This window comes from Pseudochaenichthys georgianus, chromosome 23 (genome assembly GCF_902827115.2).
Source record: "Pseudochaenichthys georgianus chromosome 23, fPseGeo1.2, whole genome shotgun sequence".
NCBI lineage: Eukaryota > Metazoa > Chordata > Actinopteri > Perciformes > Channichthyidae > Pseudochaenichthys > Pseudochaenichthys georgianus.
The window spans coordinates 138,790-158,085 of NC_047525.1; the positions used below are offsets into that span (position 1 = coordinate 138,790).

The 19,296-nt window shown below is 46.4% G+C and overlaps 1 protein-coding gene across 1 annotated transcript in view; it reads left to right on the forward strand.

The window, feature by feature from the left end:
• LOC117439164 (pleckstrin homology domain-containing family A member 5-like) overlaps window positions 1-16,753 on the forward strand; it is a 101,496-nt gene extending 84,743 nt beyond the window's left edge. The window contains 10 exon segments of the mRNA XM_071201841.1: window positions 4,152-4,229; window positions 4,231-4,350; window positions 4,708-4,828; window positions 5,118-5,251; window positions 6,939-7,130; window positions 7,385-7,495; window positions 7,615-7,698; window positions 9,311-9,450; window positions 10,892-11,037; window positions 13,848-16,753. Coding sequence (XP_071057942.1) covers window positions 4,152-4,229; window positions 4,231-4,350; window positions 4,708-4,828; window positions 5,118-5,251; window positions 6,939-7,130; window positions 7,385-7,495; window positions 7,615-7,698; window positions 9,311-9,450; window positions 10,892-11,037; window positions 13,848-13,900 — 1,179 coding nt within the window. The 3' untranslated portion in view covers window positions 13,901-16,753.
• The last annotated feature ends 2,543 nt before the right edge of the window (window positions 16,754-19,296 follow it).

Genomic DNA, 19,296 nt, shown 5'->3' on the forward strand with positions numbered 1-19,296 from the left:
GGAGCTGGAGCTTCAAAAGCACCGGGTTTTCCTGTTCACACCGCAGCCGAGCAGCCTCTTAGCTCCGGAATCCGGTTCGTTTCAAGCACCAAAAAATGGTCCGGCTAGAGCAAAAGCACCGCATACGTCACGCTTACGTCGAGGCAGGGGCAGGGGCGGGATCAACTCCTGAACAACAACAAAAAGCCGGCGTTTTATCCAGTTTGTACACAACGATGGAGAAACTTAACAAGCAGCAGTGGTCCACTAAAGAGACCAGCTACCTGCTGGGAATCTGGTCTTCTGAAGAGGTACAGAGGAAGCTGGAGCACAATCGGCCATTGTTGTTGTTGTTGTTGTCGGTGTCAGCTGTAATAATAATAAATAATATATAATATTTTTATAGCGCCTTTCAGGAAACCCAAGGTCGCTTTACAAGTCGGGTAGGGGGGGGGAAGTAGTGGAAAAATAAACCTATTAAACTAACTAGTGGGGAAAGCCTTAGTAAAAAGGTGCGTTTTGAGGGCTTTTTTGAAAATGTCCAGGGTTGGGGCGCTGCGGATTTCGGGGGGGAGAGAGTTCCAGAGGGTGGGGGATGCCACACTGAAGGCTCTGTCACCAAAAGTCCGCAACCTGGTGCGGGGGGTGGAGAGGAGATCCTGTCCAGATGATCTTAGCTTCCGGGATGGAGTGTGGTAGCGGAGAAGGTCAGACAGGTATTGGGGGGCGAGGGCATGGAGGGATTTGTAAGTCAGAAGAAGGAGTTTATAGGTGATACGGTGCTTGACTGGGAGCCAGTGGAGGTGGATCAGGGTGGGGGTAATGTGCTGCCAGGGCTTGGTGTGAGTGAGCACCCTGGCAGCCGAGTTCTGCACATACTGGAGCCTGTCCAGGGCTTTACTGGGAACCCCGAACAGGACTCCGTTGCAGTAATCCAACCGGGAGGAGACGAATGCATGAATGAGGGTTTCGGCCACGGAATCAGAGAGGGATGGTCGTAGACGGGAGATGTTCCTGAGGTGATAGAAGGCAGACTTAGTGACGGATTTGATGTGTGACTGAAATGAGAGAGTGGAGTCAAGGATGACACCCAGGTTACGGACTTCGGGAGACGGGGAGATGGAACAGCCGTCAATGTGGAGGAGGAGATCCCCAACCTTCCGGAGCAGTGCTTTGGGGGCCACAACCATGAGCTCAGTCTTCTTACTGTTGAGTTTGAGTAGATTTGCTGTCATCCAGGTTTTGATGGCATGGAGACAGTTGACCAAAGACTGGAGGGAGCTGGGCGGATGGTGAGGTGCTGAGATAGAGCTGAGTGTCGTCAGCGTAGCAGTGGAAATTGAGACCGAATTGACGTATGATCTGGCCAAGGGGGAGCATGTAAATGGTGAAAAGTAAGGGACCAAGCACAGAGCCTTGGGGGACACCATGGTTGACTGGGGCCGAGGGGGAGGATGAGCCGCTGATGCTAACAAACTGAGACCTGGTTGATAGATAGGACTGAAACCATGACAGAGCTGTGCCAGTGATGCCAAGGTTGTCAGAGAGGCATTTCAGGAGGACTGTATGAGAAACAGTGTCAAAAGCGGCAGAGAGGTCGAGGAGGATGAGAATACTGATTTGTCCGGAGTCAGCAGCGAGAAGGAGGTCATTAGTGATCTTGAGGAGGGCGGTCTCTGTGCTGTGATGTGCTCTGTAGGCTGACTGTAGGGGTTCGTAGAGCTCATGGTTGGACAGATGTTGATGAAGCTGGGCGGCGGCTGGGTGGCTGTGAGGGGTTTCCGCGCGGTTTGGCTTTATGAAGCAGGCACGCAAACAAACGATGACGCAATGACGCAGCACCAGTCGGACTCTGGGCGGTGTGAAAAGAGCTGGAGCTAAACCGAAGAACCAGTTCTGAACCTGAAAAGCTCTAGCACGGAGCTTGAACCGGAGTTGCGTTGGTGTGAATGAGGTATCAGTGACCTTTTCTTCAAATGATACCACAGTTAGTTGGTAATGCAACACATTTCTCCAACACTCTTTAGACTTCAGAGTTTCTTGTTTGACAGAAAAAAATGTTATGAGATTGTTTTACACTGTTCTGTGCTGAAGTCTGAAGGTGTGTTCAGGCCGAACACAGAGATAAGTCTTGTGTTAGTTTGACTGCTCTCTGACTGATCTGTTGTTAGGGTTTGATGCAGGCAGACATTACAGACACAGAGAATGATCCTAACTCCACAGCGCTTTAGCATCCTTCAGCTGTGTGTCTGGGTCCCTTTGTCTGGGTCCCTGTGTGTCTGGGTCCCTTTGTCTGGGTCCCTTTGTCTGGGTCCCTGTGTGTCTGGGTCCCTGTGTGTTTGGGTCCCTTTGTCTGGGTCCCTGTGTGTCTGGGTCCCTGTGTCTGGGTCCCTGTGTGTCTGGGTCCCTGTGTGTCTGGGTCCCTGTGTTTGGGTCCCTGTGTCTGGGTCCCTGTGTGTCTGGGTCCCTGTGTGTCTGGGTCCCTGTGTCTGGGTCCCTGTGTGTCTGGGTCCCTGTGTGTGTGGGTCCCTGTGTTTGGGTCCCTATGTGTCTGGGTCCCTGTGTGTTTGGGTCCCTTTGTGTCTGGGGCCCTGTGTGTGTGGGTCCCTGTGTTTGGGTCCCTGTGTGTCTGGGTCCCTGTGTGTTTGGGTCCCTGTGTGTCTGGGTCCCTGTGTGTCTGGGTCCCTGTATGTCTGGGTCCCTGTGTGTCTGGGTCCCTGTGTGTCTGGGTCCCTGTGTGTCTGGGTCCCTGTGTGTCTGGGTCCCTGTGTGTCTGGGTCCCTGTGTGTCTGGGTCCCTGTGTCTGGGTCCCTGTATGTCTGGGTCCCCGTGTGTTTGGGTCCCTGTGTTTGGGTCCCTGTGTGTCTGGGTCTCTGTGTTTGGGTCCCTGTGTGTCTGGGTCCCTGTGTTTGGGTCCCTGTGTGTCTGGGTCCCTGTGTGTCTGGGTCCCTGTGTGTCTGGGTCCCTGTGTGTCTGGGTCCCTGTGTGTCTGGGTCCCTGTGTGTCTGGGTCCCTGTGTGTCTGGGTCCCTGTGTGTCTGGGTCCCTGTGTGTCTGGGTCCCTGTGTGTCTGGGTCCCTGTGTGTCTGGGTCCCTGTGTGTTTGGGTCCCTGTGTTTGGGTCCCTGTGTGTCTGGGTCTCTGTGTTTGGGTCCCTGTGTGTCTGGGTCCCTGTGTTTGGGTCCCTGTGTGTCTGGGTCCCTGTGTGTCTGGGTCCCTGTGTGTCTGGGTCCCTGTGTGTCTGGGTCCCTGTGTCTGGGTCCCTGTGTGTCTGGGTCCCTGTGTGTGTGGGTCCCTGTGTTTGGGTCCCTGTGTGTCTGGGTCCCTGTGTGTTTGGGTCCCTGTGTGTGTGGGTCCCTGTGTTTGGGTCCCTGTGTGTCTGGGTCCCTGTGTGTTTGGGTCCCTGTGTGTCTGGGTCCCTGTGTCTGGGTCCCTGTGTGTCTGGGTCCCTGTGTGTCTGGGTCCCTGTGTGTCTGGGTCCCTGTGTGTCTGGGTCCCTGTGTTTGGGTCCCTGTGTGTCTGGGTCCCTGTGTGTCTGGGTCCCTGTATGTCTGGGTCCCTGTGTGTCTGGGTCCCTGTGTTTGGGTCCCTGTGTGTCTGGGTCCCTGTATGTCTGGGTCCCTGTGTGTCGGGGTCCCTGTATGTCTGGGTCCCTGTGTGTCTGGGTCCCTGTGTGTCTGGGTCCCTGTGTTTGGGTCCCTGTGTGTCTGGGTCCCTGTGTGTTTGGGTCCCTGTGTGTGTGGGTCCCTGTGTTTGGGTCCCTGTGTGTCTGGGTCCCTGTGTGTCTGGGTCCCTGTATGTCTGGGTCCCTGTGTGTCTGGGTCCCTGTGTGTCTGGGTCCCTGTGTGTCTGGGTCCCTGTGTTTGGGTCCCTGTGTGTCTGGGTCCCTGTGTGTCTGGGTCCCTGTGTGTCTGGGTCCCTGTGTGTTTGGGTCCCTGTGTGTGTGGGTCCCTGTGTTTGGGTCCCTGTGTGTCTGGGTCCCTGTGTGTCTGGGTCCCTGTATGTCTGGGTCCCTGTGTGTCTGGGTCCCTGTGTGTCTGGGTCCCTGTGTGTCTGGGTCCCTGTGTGTCTGGGTCCCTGTGTTTGGGTCCCTGTGTGTCTGGGACCTTGTGTTTGGGCCCCTATGTGTGCAGTGGTATGGTTCTGTGCTCAGTGAGCGGCTGTGTGTCTGCAGGCAGATACGCTGCTGCCACTCAGTCCTCTCAAAGAGGCGGACAGCGTGCCCCCCCGCCCACCCCTGCCCCAGTACTACGACTCAGCAGAGCGCCCCCCCCAACATGCCCCCCTACCACTCACACCCAGGCGGTCGTCTGCAACCCCAAACGCACCGCCCCGAGGACCGCAAGGCTGGCTCCAGGAACGGAGTACACAGCGTAAGAACCGCTGAAATACTTCATGCCCCCCCTCCTGTGTGCCCCCACGTCCACAGACTGTGTCGCCCATCGTCAGCACGCAGCTTTCTGTCGGCTCACTGCATCTTTCTTTATTTCCCCTGATTTCATATTCAAGAGACTCATCCCTCACCAAGCGCCATTGTGAATACATGTCACTCATTTCCTCGTTTTTACCCAGCAGTCCATGCTCCATCCAGTCACCCCCCCTTCACTATCATATTAAGACCCCCGACCTGGGTAACCCCCCCCTGCTGTCTTCATAGGTCTGTGTGGATGTTGATGTGTGTCACCTGCTTCCACATGGTGTTTAATCTGACCTTGAACACTCCCTCACAGCAAAACCCAGACTACCGGCTGTATAAAAGTGAGCCTGAACTCACCACGGTGAAGGAGGAGTTGGACGAGGCCAACGGGGAGGACAAGGACAAGGCAGAGAGCTCGGACACAGCTTCCAAAGGTACTGAAGCTTACGCATTCATATCTTTATATTCGTTGGATTGTCTTCACATTACACTGGTTGGAGACTGTGGTAAAACATGTGATCTATGCTTCTGTACTGTCACTACTATCAGCAATCATACTGATTCATTTATCACAAACAACCTGGTAACCTGCAGGCCCTGAATGCCTCCTGTTTTTGTGGATTTGTTGTTCATGTTTTGTATCTTTTGTGAAATGGAGCACATACATGCCACAACATGAGCAATCGTCCTGACTGCTGTGTGTGTCTGTCTGCTGGTGTGTAGTCCCTCCTACAGCGCCCTCCTGCCCGGTGGGCATCATTCCTCCTAGAACCAAATCTCCCATGAGTCCCCTCGAGTCCTCCACCATTGCCTCTTATGTCACCCTGAGGAAGACCAAGAAGCCTGAACCCAGATCAGTAAGTCGACAGACACAGAAACACAGTTAGATCAAATGATTCCAGTTGAGCAAATGTGGCAGAATCAGGGGGGGCAGGGGGGCTGTCTTGTAAAATGTCTCTGAGGTTGACATTCTTTTGAGTCAGATTCTTAATATGCTACATGGAGAAGGTGACACACATCTACGATTACAAAGACACGTCTCTTAATAGTGTCATTCAGATGACTCGCCATCACATTGTGTGCAATGCCTTGTTTACATGCTGCTGTAACACACATGTTTCCAAAGTTGGGATCAGTAAAGTATCTTATCTTATCTTAGTGCTGTGGAATCCTACTGTATGTGTAGTTCCACTTCTACATCTCCACATGTCCACTCCCGGGTTGTGCCGACCACACGTGGGACTTCTATTTGAGTCATTCTTTCTTTACACGCTCTTATTTGTGCGTGGACATTCGTTCACAGTAATGTCTGACTCACTCCATGACACTAAAGGTGTCACAGTCCACTGTACCGATCGAGTGCAGCCACGCGGCTGAGACCAGTTCTACATCATACACACTCACTCAGATGTTAATATCTGCACATACAGTACCGGTCAGAAGTTTGGACACACCTTCTCATTCAATGGTTTTTGTTTATTTTAATTTATTTCTACTTTGTAGATTAATACTGAAGACATCAAATCTGTGAAAGAACATTATCTAGTAAACAAAAAAGTGTTAAAAAATCCAGAATATCATTTCTATTTGATATTCTTCAAAGTAGCCCCTTTTGCCTTGATGACAGCTTTGCAGCCTCCTGGCTTCTCTCAGTCAGCTTCATGAGGTCGTCACCTGGAATGGTGTTCCCACACATTGCCTTGTGAAGAGTCCATGTGTGGAATGACTCGCCTTCTGGATGTGTTTGAGAGCAGCAGTCGTGTTGTGCAGAGTCAGTGCTCAGTGGAAAGCCCTATTCGACTACTGTTGTAATCCATATTATGGCAAGAACCAGTCAACTCAGTGAAGAGAAGCGACCGTCCATCGTGACTTTAAGAAATGAAGGCCAGTCGATCTGGAAAATGTCAAGAACCTTGAATGTGTCCTCAAGTGCAGTCGCAAAAACCATGGAACGCTATGATGAGACTGGCTCTCATGAGGACCCCCGGGAAAGGAAGAGCAAGAGTTACCTCTGCTCAGAGGACCTGGTCTCCACAATCACCAACCTCAACCCAATTGAGATGGTTTGGGATCAGTTGGACCGCTGAGCGAAGTAAAAGCAGCCAACACGTGCTCAGCCCCTCTGGGAAGTCCCTCAAGACGGTTGGAAAACCATTCCAGGTGACGACCTCATGAAGCTGACTGAGAGAAGCCAGGAAGCTGCAAAGCTGTCATCAAGGCAAAAGGGGCTACTTTGAAGAATATCAAATAGAAATCATATTCTGGATTTTTTAACACTTTTTTGTTTACTAGATAATTCCATATGTTCTTTCACAGATTTGATGTCTTCAGTATTAATCTACAAAGTAGAAACAAATTAAAATAAACAAAAACCATTGAATGAGAAGGTGTGTCCAAACTTTTGACCGGTACTGCATGTCATGGGAATTCTTAGATACCTCTGGGTAATCGCCGATTGATGAACATATATGCCAGCATATTGTACAGACCCAGAGTTTAACACCCAGAGAGACAGAAGCTGATCCTGGCTGCCGTCCTGCACAGGAGCGGCCCCACAGTGCGGTGGATCAGACCAGCTTTGGGGAGCGAGAGTGGGGCCGAACACGGATGAGTGTGGAGGAGCAGCTGGAGAGAATGAGGAGGAACCAGGAGGCCTCGTCGCTCCGTGAGAAGAAGAGAGAGACGCCGTCCCGCTCGCCCTCCTTCAGCAAAGACAACCCTGCTCTGATCCAGCAGGTGACGTCACACACTGTGTCCCCATGACCTGAACCACACTGTGTCCCCATGACCTGAACCACACTGTGTCCCCATGACCTGAACCACACTGTGTCCCCATGACCTGAACCACACTGTGTCCCCATGACCTGAACCACACTGTGTCCCCATGACCTGAACCACACTGATCTTAGAAACCAGTGCTAACCTTTTCCCTGCCAAACATTTCCAGTCGATCCAACAATCCAAGTGTGTGTGTGCCGGTGTGTGTGCAGGGTCGGGGGCAGATGGAGGGGGCCTGTGCGGACCCTGTGCAGCTGGAGGCGGCGCTGCAGCAGCTGAAGGTGGAGACCATGGAGCAGAGCAGGACGCACCCTGCACCAGAGGTTCATGGGAGATTTTGATTCCAGTAGTTTCCAGCACAACACTTCATTGGTGGATTGCAATGCTATGACGCAAAGCTCCATGCCGGTCTCTCGTGATCACGTTCTGCTTCCTTCTCCAGGAGGTGCAGGGAGGTGAGGAGTGTGAGGAGGTGCCGCAGGACGGGGAGGGGCCCCTGCAGGGGGAGGCGGAGCTGCAGGATGAGGTACTGCAGCCTATAACATTTCAATGATGTTCATTGGTACAGTGTTAATGGATAAGCCTTTATCTTTCCCATTTTCAACAAATCCATAAACAAGTATGGCTCAATAAAACACAGAGTACCAGGAAGTAAAACACAGAGTACCAGGAAGTAAAACACGTAGTACCAGGAAGTAAAACACAGAGTACCAGGAAGTAAAACACATAGTACCAGGAAGTAAAACACAGAGTACCAGGAAGTAAAACACGTAGTACCAGGAAGTAAAACACAGAGTACCAGGAAGTAAAACACGTAGTACCAGGAAGTAAAACACATAGTACCAGGAAGTAAAACACATAGTACCAGGAAGTAAAACACATAGTACCAGGAAGTAAAACACATAGTACCAGGAAGTAAAACACAGAGTACCAGGAAGTAAAACACATAGTACCAGGTAGTAAAACACATAGTACCAGGAAGTAAAACACGTAGTACCCGGAAGTAAAACACAGAGTACCAGGAAGTAAAACACATAGTACCAGGAAGTAAAACACATAGTACCAGGAAGTAAAACACATAGTACCAGGAAGTAAAACACATAGTACCAGGAAGTAAAACACGTAGTACCCGGAAGTAAAACACAGAGTACCAGGAAGTAAAACACATAGTACCAGGAAGTAAAACACATAGTACCAGGAAGTAAAACACGTAGTACCAGGAAGTAAAACACAGAGTACCAGGAAGTAAAACACATAGTACCAGGAAGTAAAACACATAGTACCAGGAAGTCAAACACATAGTACCAGGAAGTAAAACACGTAGTACCAGGAAGTAAAACACGTAGTACCAGGAAGTAAAACACAGAGTACCAGGAAGTAAAACACATAGTACCAGGAAGTAAAACACATAGTACCAGGAAGTAAAACACAGAGTACCAGTTAGCAAAACTCTTGGCAATAGTCATTCAAGTGGAGTGTTCACTCTGGACGCCTGCAGACAGATCCATCCCATCGTTCCAGCTAACAGTAAGCTGCTGTGCTGCTGTCTGCCAGCAGGTGGAGGGGAATCCTTCTCACACACAGACACACACACTCACAATTTCTCAAGGCTTGCTTGGTAGCACATATATGCTGGGCATTTAAACAGTGATTCGGCGCCACTCGATGACGTAGTATGCTTGAAATAGTGGCTCTGGAGCAGCTTTACTCGACATTGAGAAACGGCCACTCTCTCTGCTCACTGTGTGTAATCCCACAGCTGATACTCAGTTCTTGTGGTGGTGTAAATGTGTGGGGGTGTGGTAGCTGCGAGAGCTGTATCTCCTGGATTAAGCCTCTCTGGATTAGACTTCACTCCACAGCAGAGACGTCATCATGTATTACTGAATAACTTATTCACTCAGTAGTTCATTTAAAAAACAAATATTTAATTGGTATATTTTTTATTTTATCATCGATCTGCTGATTCTTTTTCAAATAGGAATACATTCCTCATGTATTTATTTATCCTTTTTGTTCTCAAACATTAAATATAACTACATATTTAAGTGTTCGCCAAGATGAAGACATGTCAGTAGGTAACAATGATGCGTGTGTGTGTGTGTGTGTGTGTGTGTGTGTGTGTGTGTGTGTTTCAGCTGTGTGTGAGTCAGAGGGTGGTGATAGTGGACCTGTGTGCGGAGCCTCAGCGTGTTGAGATTGTAAATCCTTTTGAGGATGATGAAAGCAGAGAGCAAGATCTGACCAGCTCGCCAACAAACACCACTACTGAAAACAGGTACGTGTGTGTGTGTGTGTGTGTGTGTGTGTGTGTGTGTGTGTGTGTGTGTGTGTGTGTGTGTGTGTGTGTGTGTGTGTGTGTGTGTGTGTGTGTGTGTGTGTGTGTGTGTGTGTGTGTGTGTGTGTGTGTGTGTGTGTGTGTGTGTGTGTGTGTGTGTGTGTGTGTGTGTGTGTGTGTGTTCTCACACCTCTTCAGCTGCCTCTGGCTTATGACTGCATTCTTCCATTGCTGATGTCACCCATTCATGTCCATCATGTGTTGCCTTAATGTGCCCTTAATGGAACACTAATTGTCAAATTCACAAAGTAGTCCAGAGGCCTGTACTACGAAGCCGGATTTTCGCTTAGCCGGCTAACTTCAGGGAAAACTGAGTTTCCGGTCCTACGACGCTGGTTCTCTTCTTAGCGGGCTAGATCTCCATGGTAACTTATGCTGAACAGATAGCCATGGTCCGGAGCAGGTTAGGTTGCAGGATAAGAGCTCAACTCAGTGAAAGCACCGCCTGCTGACCAATCAGAGCTCAGTGTGCGGAGTTTAAAGCGATCAAGTCATATTACAGGAGAAAGGAAATACAGAAAAGCTGCCGTTGCAGGAAAGACGGCCGGCAAAAATCACAGACTGTGTGAACGTGAACATGAATAGAACATCACCTCCATCTTCAGAGCAATCTGACTATTATAACATTAGCGTTAAGAAAGCTTACTTAAATATCTGCCACAACATAAGTACCCGGATCAGAGTACATTAAGTACAGTCCGCGGCATATCACTTCATAATGAATCATATATCTCCTTATCTGAGTCAGCTGAGCCGTATCTGGCCGTGCAACACTCACAGCGTCACAGACTGGATGCAGAAGTATTATTTTAAGCAACACATTAAGTTGACGAAACTCTCGAGTCAAATGTAATGAAAGTCAGATCGTGTTTTAGACGGGCAGTGATATCATAAACCTGTTAATGTATGCATTCAAACACGTGTTCTGTTCCCAGCTGTGTTCACCTTGCAGGTGCAGCTCTGTGGCTTTGATCCTTAAGTGTTTAAGTCATGGATGTTTAAAGTTTAACTTCTTCATATGTCTAGTATTAAAGTTGACTTTTCATTCAGGAAGTATGACGCTGCGCTGTCAGTACGCTTCTCCATGTTTGTGATTGGTCGAATGCTCCAGATACCACCCCTCTCATGTGAACGCGCACCTAACTAGATAGGACACGGCTGGCTTGAGCGATCCACTTGATAACCCGCGTCGTAGGACCGTTTAGCGAGAGCGCGTATGCTTTGGATTAGGCCAACCGGCTAACTCAAACATATCCAGGATATGTTGAACTGGATTCGTAGTACAGGCCTCTGGTGAGATCAAGGAACTTATTTGAAAAAAGTGATTCAACATTTTGAAATGGGTGTGGACTTTGAATCCTTGTGCTCCTGCTTATGGAAGCTTTCAGACTCCGGAGCCTGAGACCCCGAGCCCGGAGCCGAGGGAGGAGGAGGCCGAGGAGAGGCAGCAGAGAGAGGAAGAGCTGAAGGAGAGGCTGACCGCAGACCACAAGAAACACAACAACAACAACAACAACATGTTGGCTTGTGAGTGAAGACTCTCCATCGCACACGCATCTGTGTCTGTACACCTGACACCATATTTACATCTTAATACAACATAGTCAGATATGGAAACTAAATTGCCCTTTTGGTTACCTCGCTTTGAAGGACTGACATGAGCATGCTATCTGCTGACACAGTGCAGGGTCATATTTAGAGCTAAGGACATGTGGATATCTCCAAGCACTCACGTGGGCCTTACTTTAGGCTGATGCTTACTAATCTTAAAATAATTAATATGTTAAAAAGATTTTTTTAATTGCTTTTCACAAACAATAATATATCAGACAATGCAGAATAAGACTTTTAAAGATCATTTATGGAGTTGGATACCTAATGGATGGACATGTATTACAGATAATAGAATTGGGTCAGGGGATAAATGTAATGCTTTGAACATGAGTTTGGCTGCTGCTATAGATTAGCACAAACACAAGATGGCTGGCTTTTGTTTAGTCTTCAATAATGCTGATACCAATAATTAACATTAGCGTTAAGAAAGCTTACTTAAATATCTGCCACAACATAAGTAACCGGATCAGAGTAACATTACGTACAGTCCGCGGCACCGTGAGTGCAGACGTCGATGTGTCCCATTATCATTCATATCACATCATAATATATCATATATCTCCTGATCTGAGTCAGCTGAGCCGTATCTGGCCGTGCAACACTCACAACGTCACAGACTGGATGCAGAAGTATTATTTTAAGCAACACATTAAGTTGACGAAACACTCGAGACAAATGTAATTGAAGTCAGATCGTGTTTTAGACGGGCAGTGATATCATAAACCTGTTGATGGACGCATTCAAACACTTGTTCTGCTCCAGCTGTATTCACCTTGCAGGTGCAGCTATGTGGCTTTGATCCTGATCAAGTGTTTAAGTCATGGATGTTTAAAGTTGAACTTCTTCATATGTCTAATATTAAAGTTCACTTTTCATTCAGGAAGTATGACGCTGCGCTGTCAGTACGCTTGTCCATGCTTGTGATTGGTCAATTGTTGCTAACCCCGCGCACTCAGCCGGACAGAGAAACCCTGGCTTGAGTTACCGAGTTGATAACCAGCGTCGTGGGACCGCTTAGCGAGAGCGCCTTTGTTTTGGGTTAGTTAAGCCAGATAACTCCGAGATATCCAGGGTCTGTTGAACTGGATTCGTAGTACAGGCCTCTGGATGGACATAAACATATATCAATACCTAAGATTATCGATATCAGAACTCCCATTCTTTACCGGCAAATAAAGAAACATATGTTCCAAAAAGCCCTTTTATAGCAGTAACAGGTGGGTGGAAATCTAACCAAATACCTGCACACCCCCATCCTCAAGTACATTATCTGGGATCCACACACAACGACACCCCCCATCCTCAAGTACATTATCTGGGATCCACACACAACGACACCCCCCATCCTCAAGTACATTATCTGGGATCCACACACAACGACACCCCCCATCCTCAAGTACATTATCTGGGATCCACACACAACGACACCCCCCATCCTCAAGTACATTATCTGGGATCCACACACAATGACACCCCCCATCCTCAAGTACATTATCTGGGATCCACACACAACGACACCCCCCATCCTCAAGTACATTATCTGGGATCCACACACAACGACACCCCCCATCCTCAAGTACATTATCTGGGATCCACACACAACGACACCCCCCATCCTCGAGTACATTATCTGGGATCCACACACAACGACACCCCCCATCCTCAAGTACATTATCTGGGATCCACACACAACGACACCCCCCATCCTCAAGTACATTATCTGGGATCCACACACAACGACACCCCCCATCCTCAAGTACATTATCTGGGATCCACACACAACGACACCCCCCATCCTCGAGTACATTATCTGGGATCCACACACAATGACACCCCCCATCCTCGAGTACATTATCTGGGATCCACACACAACGACACCCCCCATCCTCGAGTACATTATCTGGGATCCACACACAATGACACCCCCCATCCTCAAGTACATTATCTGGGATCCACACACAATGACACCCCCCATCCTCGAGTACATTATCTGGGATCCACACACAACGACACCCCCCATCCTCGAGTACATTATCTGGGATCCACACACAATGACACCCCCCATCCTCAAGTATATTATCTGCGATCCACACACAATGACACCCCCCATCCTCGAGTACATTATCTGGGATCCACACACAATGACACCCCCCATCCTCGAGTATATTTTCTGGGATCCACACACAACGACACCCCCCATCCTCGAGTACATTATCTGGGATCCACACACAATGACACCCCCCATCCTCGAGTATATTATCTGGGATCCACACACAACGACACCCCTGAGCCCGATGCTCCTGATCACACATTCTGATCTACAGTACACGTAAACTAGTGTTAACTGTATGTCGCAGCACTACACTCTGTTCAACTGAGAAATGAACAGTTCATTCTGGTTGCCTTGACAACTTCTAAAAAAATACAATCTTACTAAACTGGATAGATGGATGAGACCACCCAAAGGCACCTTCACCTTCACATGCACATTTCATCAGAAAGATAACAAGCTTTGAAGAACAACTAAATGCTTTAAGTCGCAGTCATCAATGTAACACAAAGGAAACCAGTGAACACAACCCAACGCACGTGCCACGCAAAACACTCCTTCTGATTGGTGGAGACATCCGGAGGAAAGCATCGTACTGCTAGTACCTTTGGACTCTCTGACTGACTGTGTACCCCCCCCCCCCTCTCTCCTCCTCCTCCTCCCTACAGCGCAGACGTTCACCTTGGTGAGCAGCGACACGTGAGCCGCCCCAGAGCCCAGATGTAGCCTGCCTGCACAGAGCATGCTCCAAGGCTTCATGTTTACAACAGGACTGTTTTGATACTACTGTCACATGCCAACAGGGGCGGAGCCTGAGAGGAGGACCCCCCCCCTGCCTGGTGGACCTCACAGACGGCCCCTTCACTTCCAGACAGAGAAAGATGTGTTAGATTTGTCCATCCTGATATGTTCCTGAGCAAAACAGGGAATCTATGGGGTTACATTTCAAAATATGTCTACATTCAGATTGTGAAATGGTGTAGTCGTGAAGTCATGGTTGTGCGAAGAAGAAAATACTCTTAAAAGTGGAGTTTCAGAAGCTGCTAATCCTGTTTTAGAGAAGAACATTTACCACTGACAAATCAACAACAACAATATAAACTCAGTTAGCATGTTGTTCAAATGTTGTATTCAGGCCACGTTTGCAGTCAGTGTGAATAAAAGCAACACCAAGGGGCTCAATTACTCTCCCATGCTCCGCTCAGCTGATATCAACCCAGAGAGGACGAAGCGCTTTTAATGGGCCATGTTTTTATTGCTTTAAACATTAAACCATTTCACAATCTTGTCTGTATGTAGCACTTGTTTTGGGGGTGATACAGCTCCATAGATATCACCTGCCAAATGTAAACACACACATATCAATACACGTACATTTAGATACCTAACTAAGTATTAAAGTTATCTTTATATAATAAGTCTTAGAACATTCTACTGACGGCTGATTGGCTGTGAGTAGCTGGAGGGGGTGTACTGGGGAAGTGTCCCCTCAGATGGGCTCAGCACCAGGGGCCTCATTTATAACGCGGTGCGTAGGGTTCACGTGGGAAGGTTGCTTACGTAGTAGAAATCCAAAAAATAGGTACAGAAATGTTCCGACATTTCCCGATTCACCAAACATTGCGTACCGGCGAGGAAAGTGCGGACAGCACCGGCGCCGGTGCCGGTTTCCCTTTATAAATCACAATCGACTCGAAATGCGGTGCAGCTTTTGCGGGCTTCACGTAACGCCCATATGTGCCTATAAATAGTCAAAGAAACGCCCATTCATTCATTCATTCATTCATTCATTCATTCATTCATTCATCCTGACTGACTGCATGAAGGAGAGCAGGAAATGACAGAACAGCTAAAAAAGATCTCACACCGTGTCAGGTTCTGGTTATTTTGGGAGGTGGAGATAAATCATATTGTTTGGTGGATGCCGTTTGAACAGAGTAGCAGCATGGAGGTCGGATCGGCACCAACATAAATAAATAAGTGGTCAGAAAAAGGTTCATGACAAAAACAAACACACAGCCTTCCTCAGGCAGTGTGTGTGTGCCGGGGACAGGAGACCCCCCTTGATGAGAGACTAAGAAGTGAATCCCCCCGGAGTGGAGTCATGACGACTGGATCTGAATTATGTTTTCGTATTTGGTGGTTTGTGTCCCAGCTGTCGATCAGCTGTGCGCAGCGTCTCCACTGCAGCCTGTGCGTCTCAACCCCCCCCCCCCCCCCCCCCCCCGCAGCAACTCGATATCCACCAGTTAAATGAAATACAACAATGTGTTATATTAGCTGTACAATTGACCACATATGGTGTTCTTAGCTTCCATACCTCCTGTGTTTTACGAGCGACTTATCTCTTGGCAAACGGCATAAAACACGATTAAACATGATAGTATATAAAACCATGCTCGTATCTACAACCTATAGAAATGCAACACGGCGTCAGTTTAGACGTAATTCTGTCCTCCTGCTCACCGCATCATTTGAGAAAACATTTCATAACATTAACACAACATATTCGAGGTGGTTTTCAATAACATATCCGTATTTATTTATTTCTCCAGGTGATGTTTTTGTGTGCACTGAGGAGTCTCAAACAGGCGTTTGTTTAATCATTTTAAGATTGGCTTTAATCAATGTTTGAAAATGAATTCTTCATATCTGATAAATGAGGTAACATTTTATTTATGGTATTATTTCCACATATTTCTCTCCATCCTTCCTTCTGCCGACGGTGTCGCAGTTTCTCGTCTCTCCCGTTGTTGTGCTTAGTGCGTACGCATGGGTTAGAGTTTGCGTGGAGGACCGCACGTTTTCCCGTCAAGTTAGTATTTTATAAATCGCAAACATTGCGTAGAAACTGGCGTACAGTACGCCATCTTTTGAGCGTATATCCTTTATAAATGAGGCCCCAGAGCTTTACTTTACCAGGTACTCCCACATTCATTCTGTGTTCTCTTCAAACCCAAGGCTCCCTTATCACTCGATTTTTATTTTGCACCTGCAACATAAGAGATTGTCCTTCATTGGATATACATATATAAATATATAAAAAGTATATATATGAAAATAAAGCAGATTTCTACTTCAACAAGGTGCCACTTCATGCTGCTGACTCTTTTGAACAGAACTAAGTATTTTGCAGAAGTTGTGATTATTTATGTTGAGCAGGCTGTTCACACATTATGTGAATGTTTTACATTTCTCGTCTGCTTCTCATGTCTATTTGAGTTCATCTCTTTTTGGTTTACAGAACTTAGAAGATACACAGATGCTGAGGACATGACACTGATTAGATCTTTTGACTTTCAATCTGTTCAAGGTGTTGAAGAGTTGGAGAATAGCACATGTACGAAGCAATAAGTAGGACTTTGGAGCTCCAGGACATAACATGAATTTAAAAGAGATGTATAAACTGTAAAAAAATATAATAAACAAGATAGCATAATTTATGTACACACTGAAAAGAATAAGAGCGAAAATTATAACTAGAGATTATTATTCATATTATTAGGGTAAATATGCAAAAAGTTCATACCCATGTGTTTTATATCATGTGAAATAAATGTTGATGTTCTTTAAATATTATTGTTGTCGTTGTTTTTTTGCTGTCTGCTTATCAAATGACCCTTTGCTTTCAGATTCTAAAATCTCTCATTTCATCCATGTTGCTGTAAGACCTGTCGAGGGGTGTGTCCGATTATAAGTAACCAAGAATATTGAAACTCCATCCTTAGCATGTGTTTCAACACTGTCTGCAGTCTGGCCTCCACCGGCCGTCCTCTGCTTCCCACATTCTGTGCTTGGTCTTGTTGATTTGTCTTTGATATCATCCGACTGGTGGTGTTTCTCTTTTCTTAAAAGTAAGTTAGCCAAATATGAAATATTATCATATTATCACCTGTTTCTGTAATCACACATCTATGAGCATTGGGATAAAGCTGGTCCACTCTGATTCAAGATTCAAAAGCTTTATTGTCATGCACTTAGCTACAGTGTATATGGCAATGCAAATCTGAAGTCCCGAGCTCGTCCAGCAATGCAACATACATACATAAGACAATAAGACAATTACAAAGATAACAATTCAAAAATAGTGCAAAATGAAACCGAGTAGAATAGAATAGTGCAGATATGTTGCTAGACCAATGCAGATGAAGTAAACTATATACATGTCAGGAAAAATAAATAAATACAATACGCTCAATAATGCAGAGAATGTTGTCAGTGACCAAGTCAATGCAGGTGGCACATCAACTACAACTTAAGTCCTCTCACCAACAGAATACACACCTTAAAAATATAAAATGGTGAGCCTACAATCAACTCCCATTTGAGTTCAACTGGGCAAGGCAACCTTTAATGCATTGGACATGCAAACACTTCTTGATAAACCCAAATGCTCCTGTCATCAACCTTATTGAAAAAGCCCAGCTAAGATGGGCCCTTCAACACAGACATCTCAAATGCAATATTGGCAAAGTAGGTTCAGGTCTTACACTGATTCACAATTGAATTCTATCAAAACTTCTCCACCAAGTGAATTCAAATTATTATCTAAAATAATTATTCATTTTCAAAAAAAATGTATTCAAAGGACAATGGGGCCATGCCACAGGACCCTACACTTTGTCATGATCAGAATACAAAATATGTAATAAAATAACCGCTTGGCCAGAGAGAATCATTTCTTCACTCTTTCTTCACTCTTCAAAAAGGACCAGACTGAATAGAATAATATATACGCTGGGATCCGGAGTCATGGATGATCCTGCGGTCCTGTGTCCTGGATCGCGAGCGCTGGATCTTGAGTCGTGGCTGTGGTCCTGGATCATAGGTCCTGGATGGATATCCTCGTGGATTCATCTTCCTATTATACACACATGCATTTCCAAACATTTGGACTACCTATGCTGCAAATGTATTATCTTTTCAATTTACACACGGCATCTATTGCACGTCTGTCCGTCCTGGGAGAGGGATCCCTCCTCTGTTGCTCTCCCTGAGGTTTCTCCCATTTTTCCCTTTAAACTGGGTTTTCTTTGGAAGTTTTTCCTTGTACGATGTGAGGGTCTAAGGACAGAGGGTGTCGTATTGTCATACTGATATTCTGTATACACTGTGAAGACCACTGAGACAAATGTAACATTTGTGATATTGGGCTATATAAATAAACATTGATTGATTGATTGAATAGTTTCTCAATAGATTATATTAGAAGATTCCTAAACATTGTGCACTGCGCCAAATCCGTGAAAGACCTGGGGCCTCATTTATAAAGGGATATACGTTCAAAAAATGGCGTACGCCAGTTTCTACGCAATGTTTGCGATTTATAAAATACTAACTTGACGGGAAAACGTGCGGTCCTCCACGCAAACTCTAACCCACAGGTGTCAAACTCAAGGCCCGGGGGCCAAATCCGGCCCGTGACTTCATTTCATGCGGCCCCACAAGAGCTTACAAAGATTATAATATGTTTACGGTTACATTGCGATTTACAGAAGCACGTTGCCCATAAACTAAATGTCCCACAATGCATCTCAGAATATGCCTTTTTCCCTTAGAATCTGACTTTTTTTTCAAAATGTCACTTTTTTCAAAATCTCATTTTTTTTTCTTTTTTTCTCCATAATGTTTTTTTCTCCATAATGTGGCTTTTCTTTTTAAATAATTTTGTGACATGCGCACTGAAGAGACTTGCAATTATTTGCCCCAGACCTCTACTTTCAGACGTAGTTATTTATGAAGTTATTACCCTATCTGATAATAATCCAATGCAGAGGCAATCATGTCATATAATACATTATTTTATATATATTACAAATGTATTTTTATATAGTCTTATATAAAAAACTGGCCCTTTGAGTGCAACAATAATGCTGATGTGGCCCGAGATGAAATTGAGTTTGACACCCCGTTGAGAGACGAGAAACTGCGACACCGTTGGCAGAAGGAAGGATGGAGAGAAATATGTGCAAATAATACCATAAATAAAATGTTACTCATTTATCAGATATGAAGAATTCATTTTCAAACATTGATTAAAGCCAATCTTAAAATGATTAAACAAACGCCTGCTTGAGACTCCTCAGTGCACACACACACATAACTTGGAGAAATAAATAAAT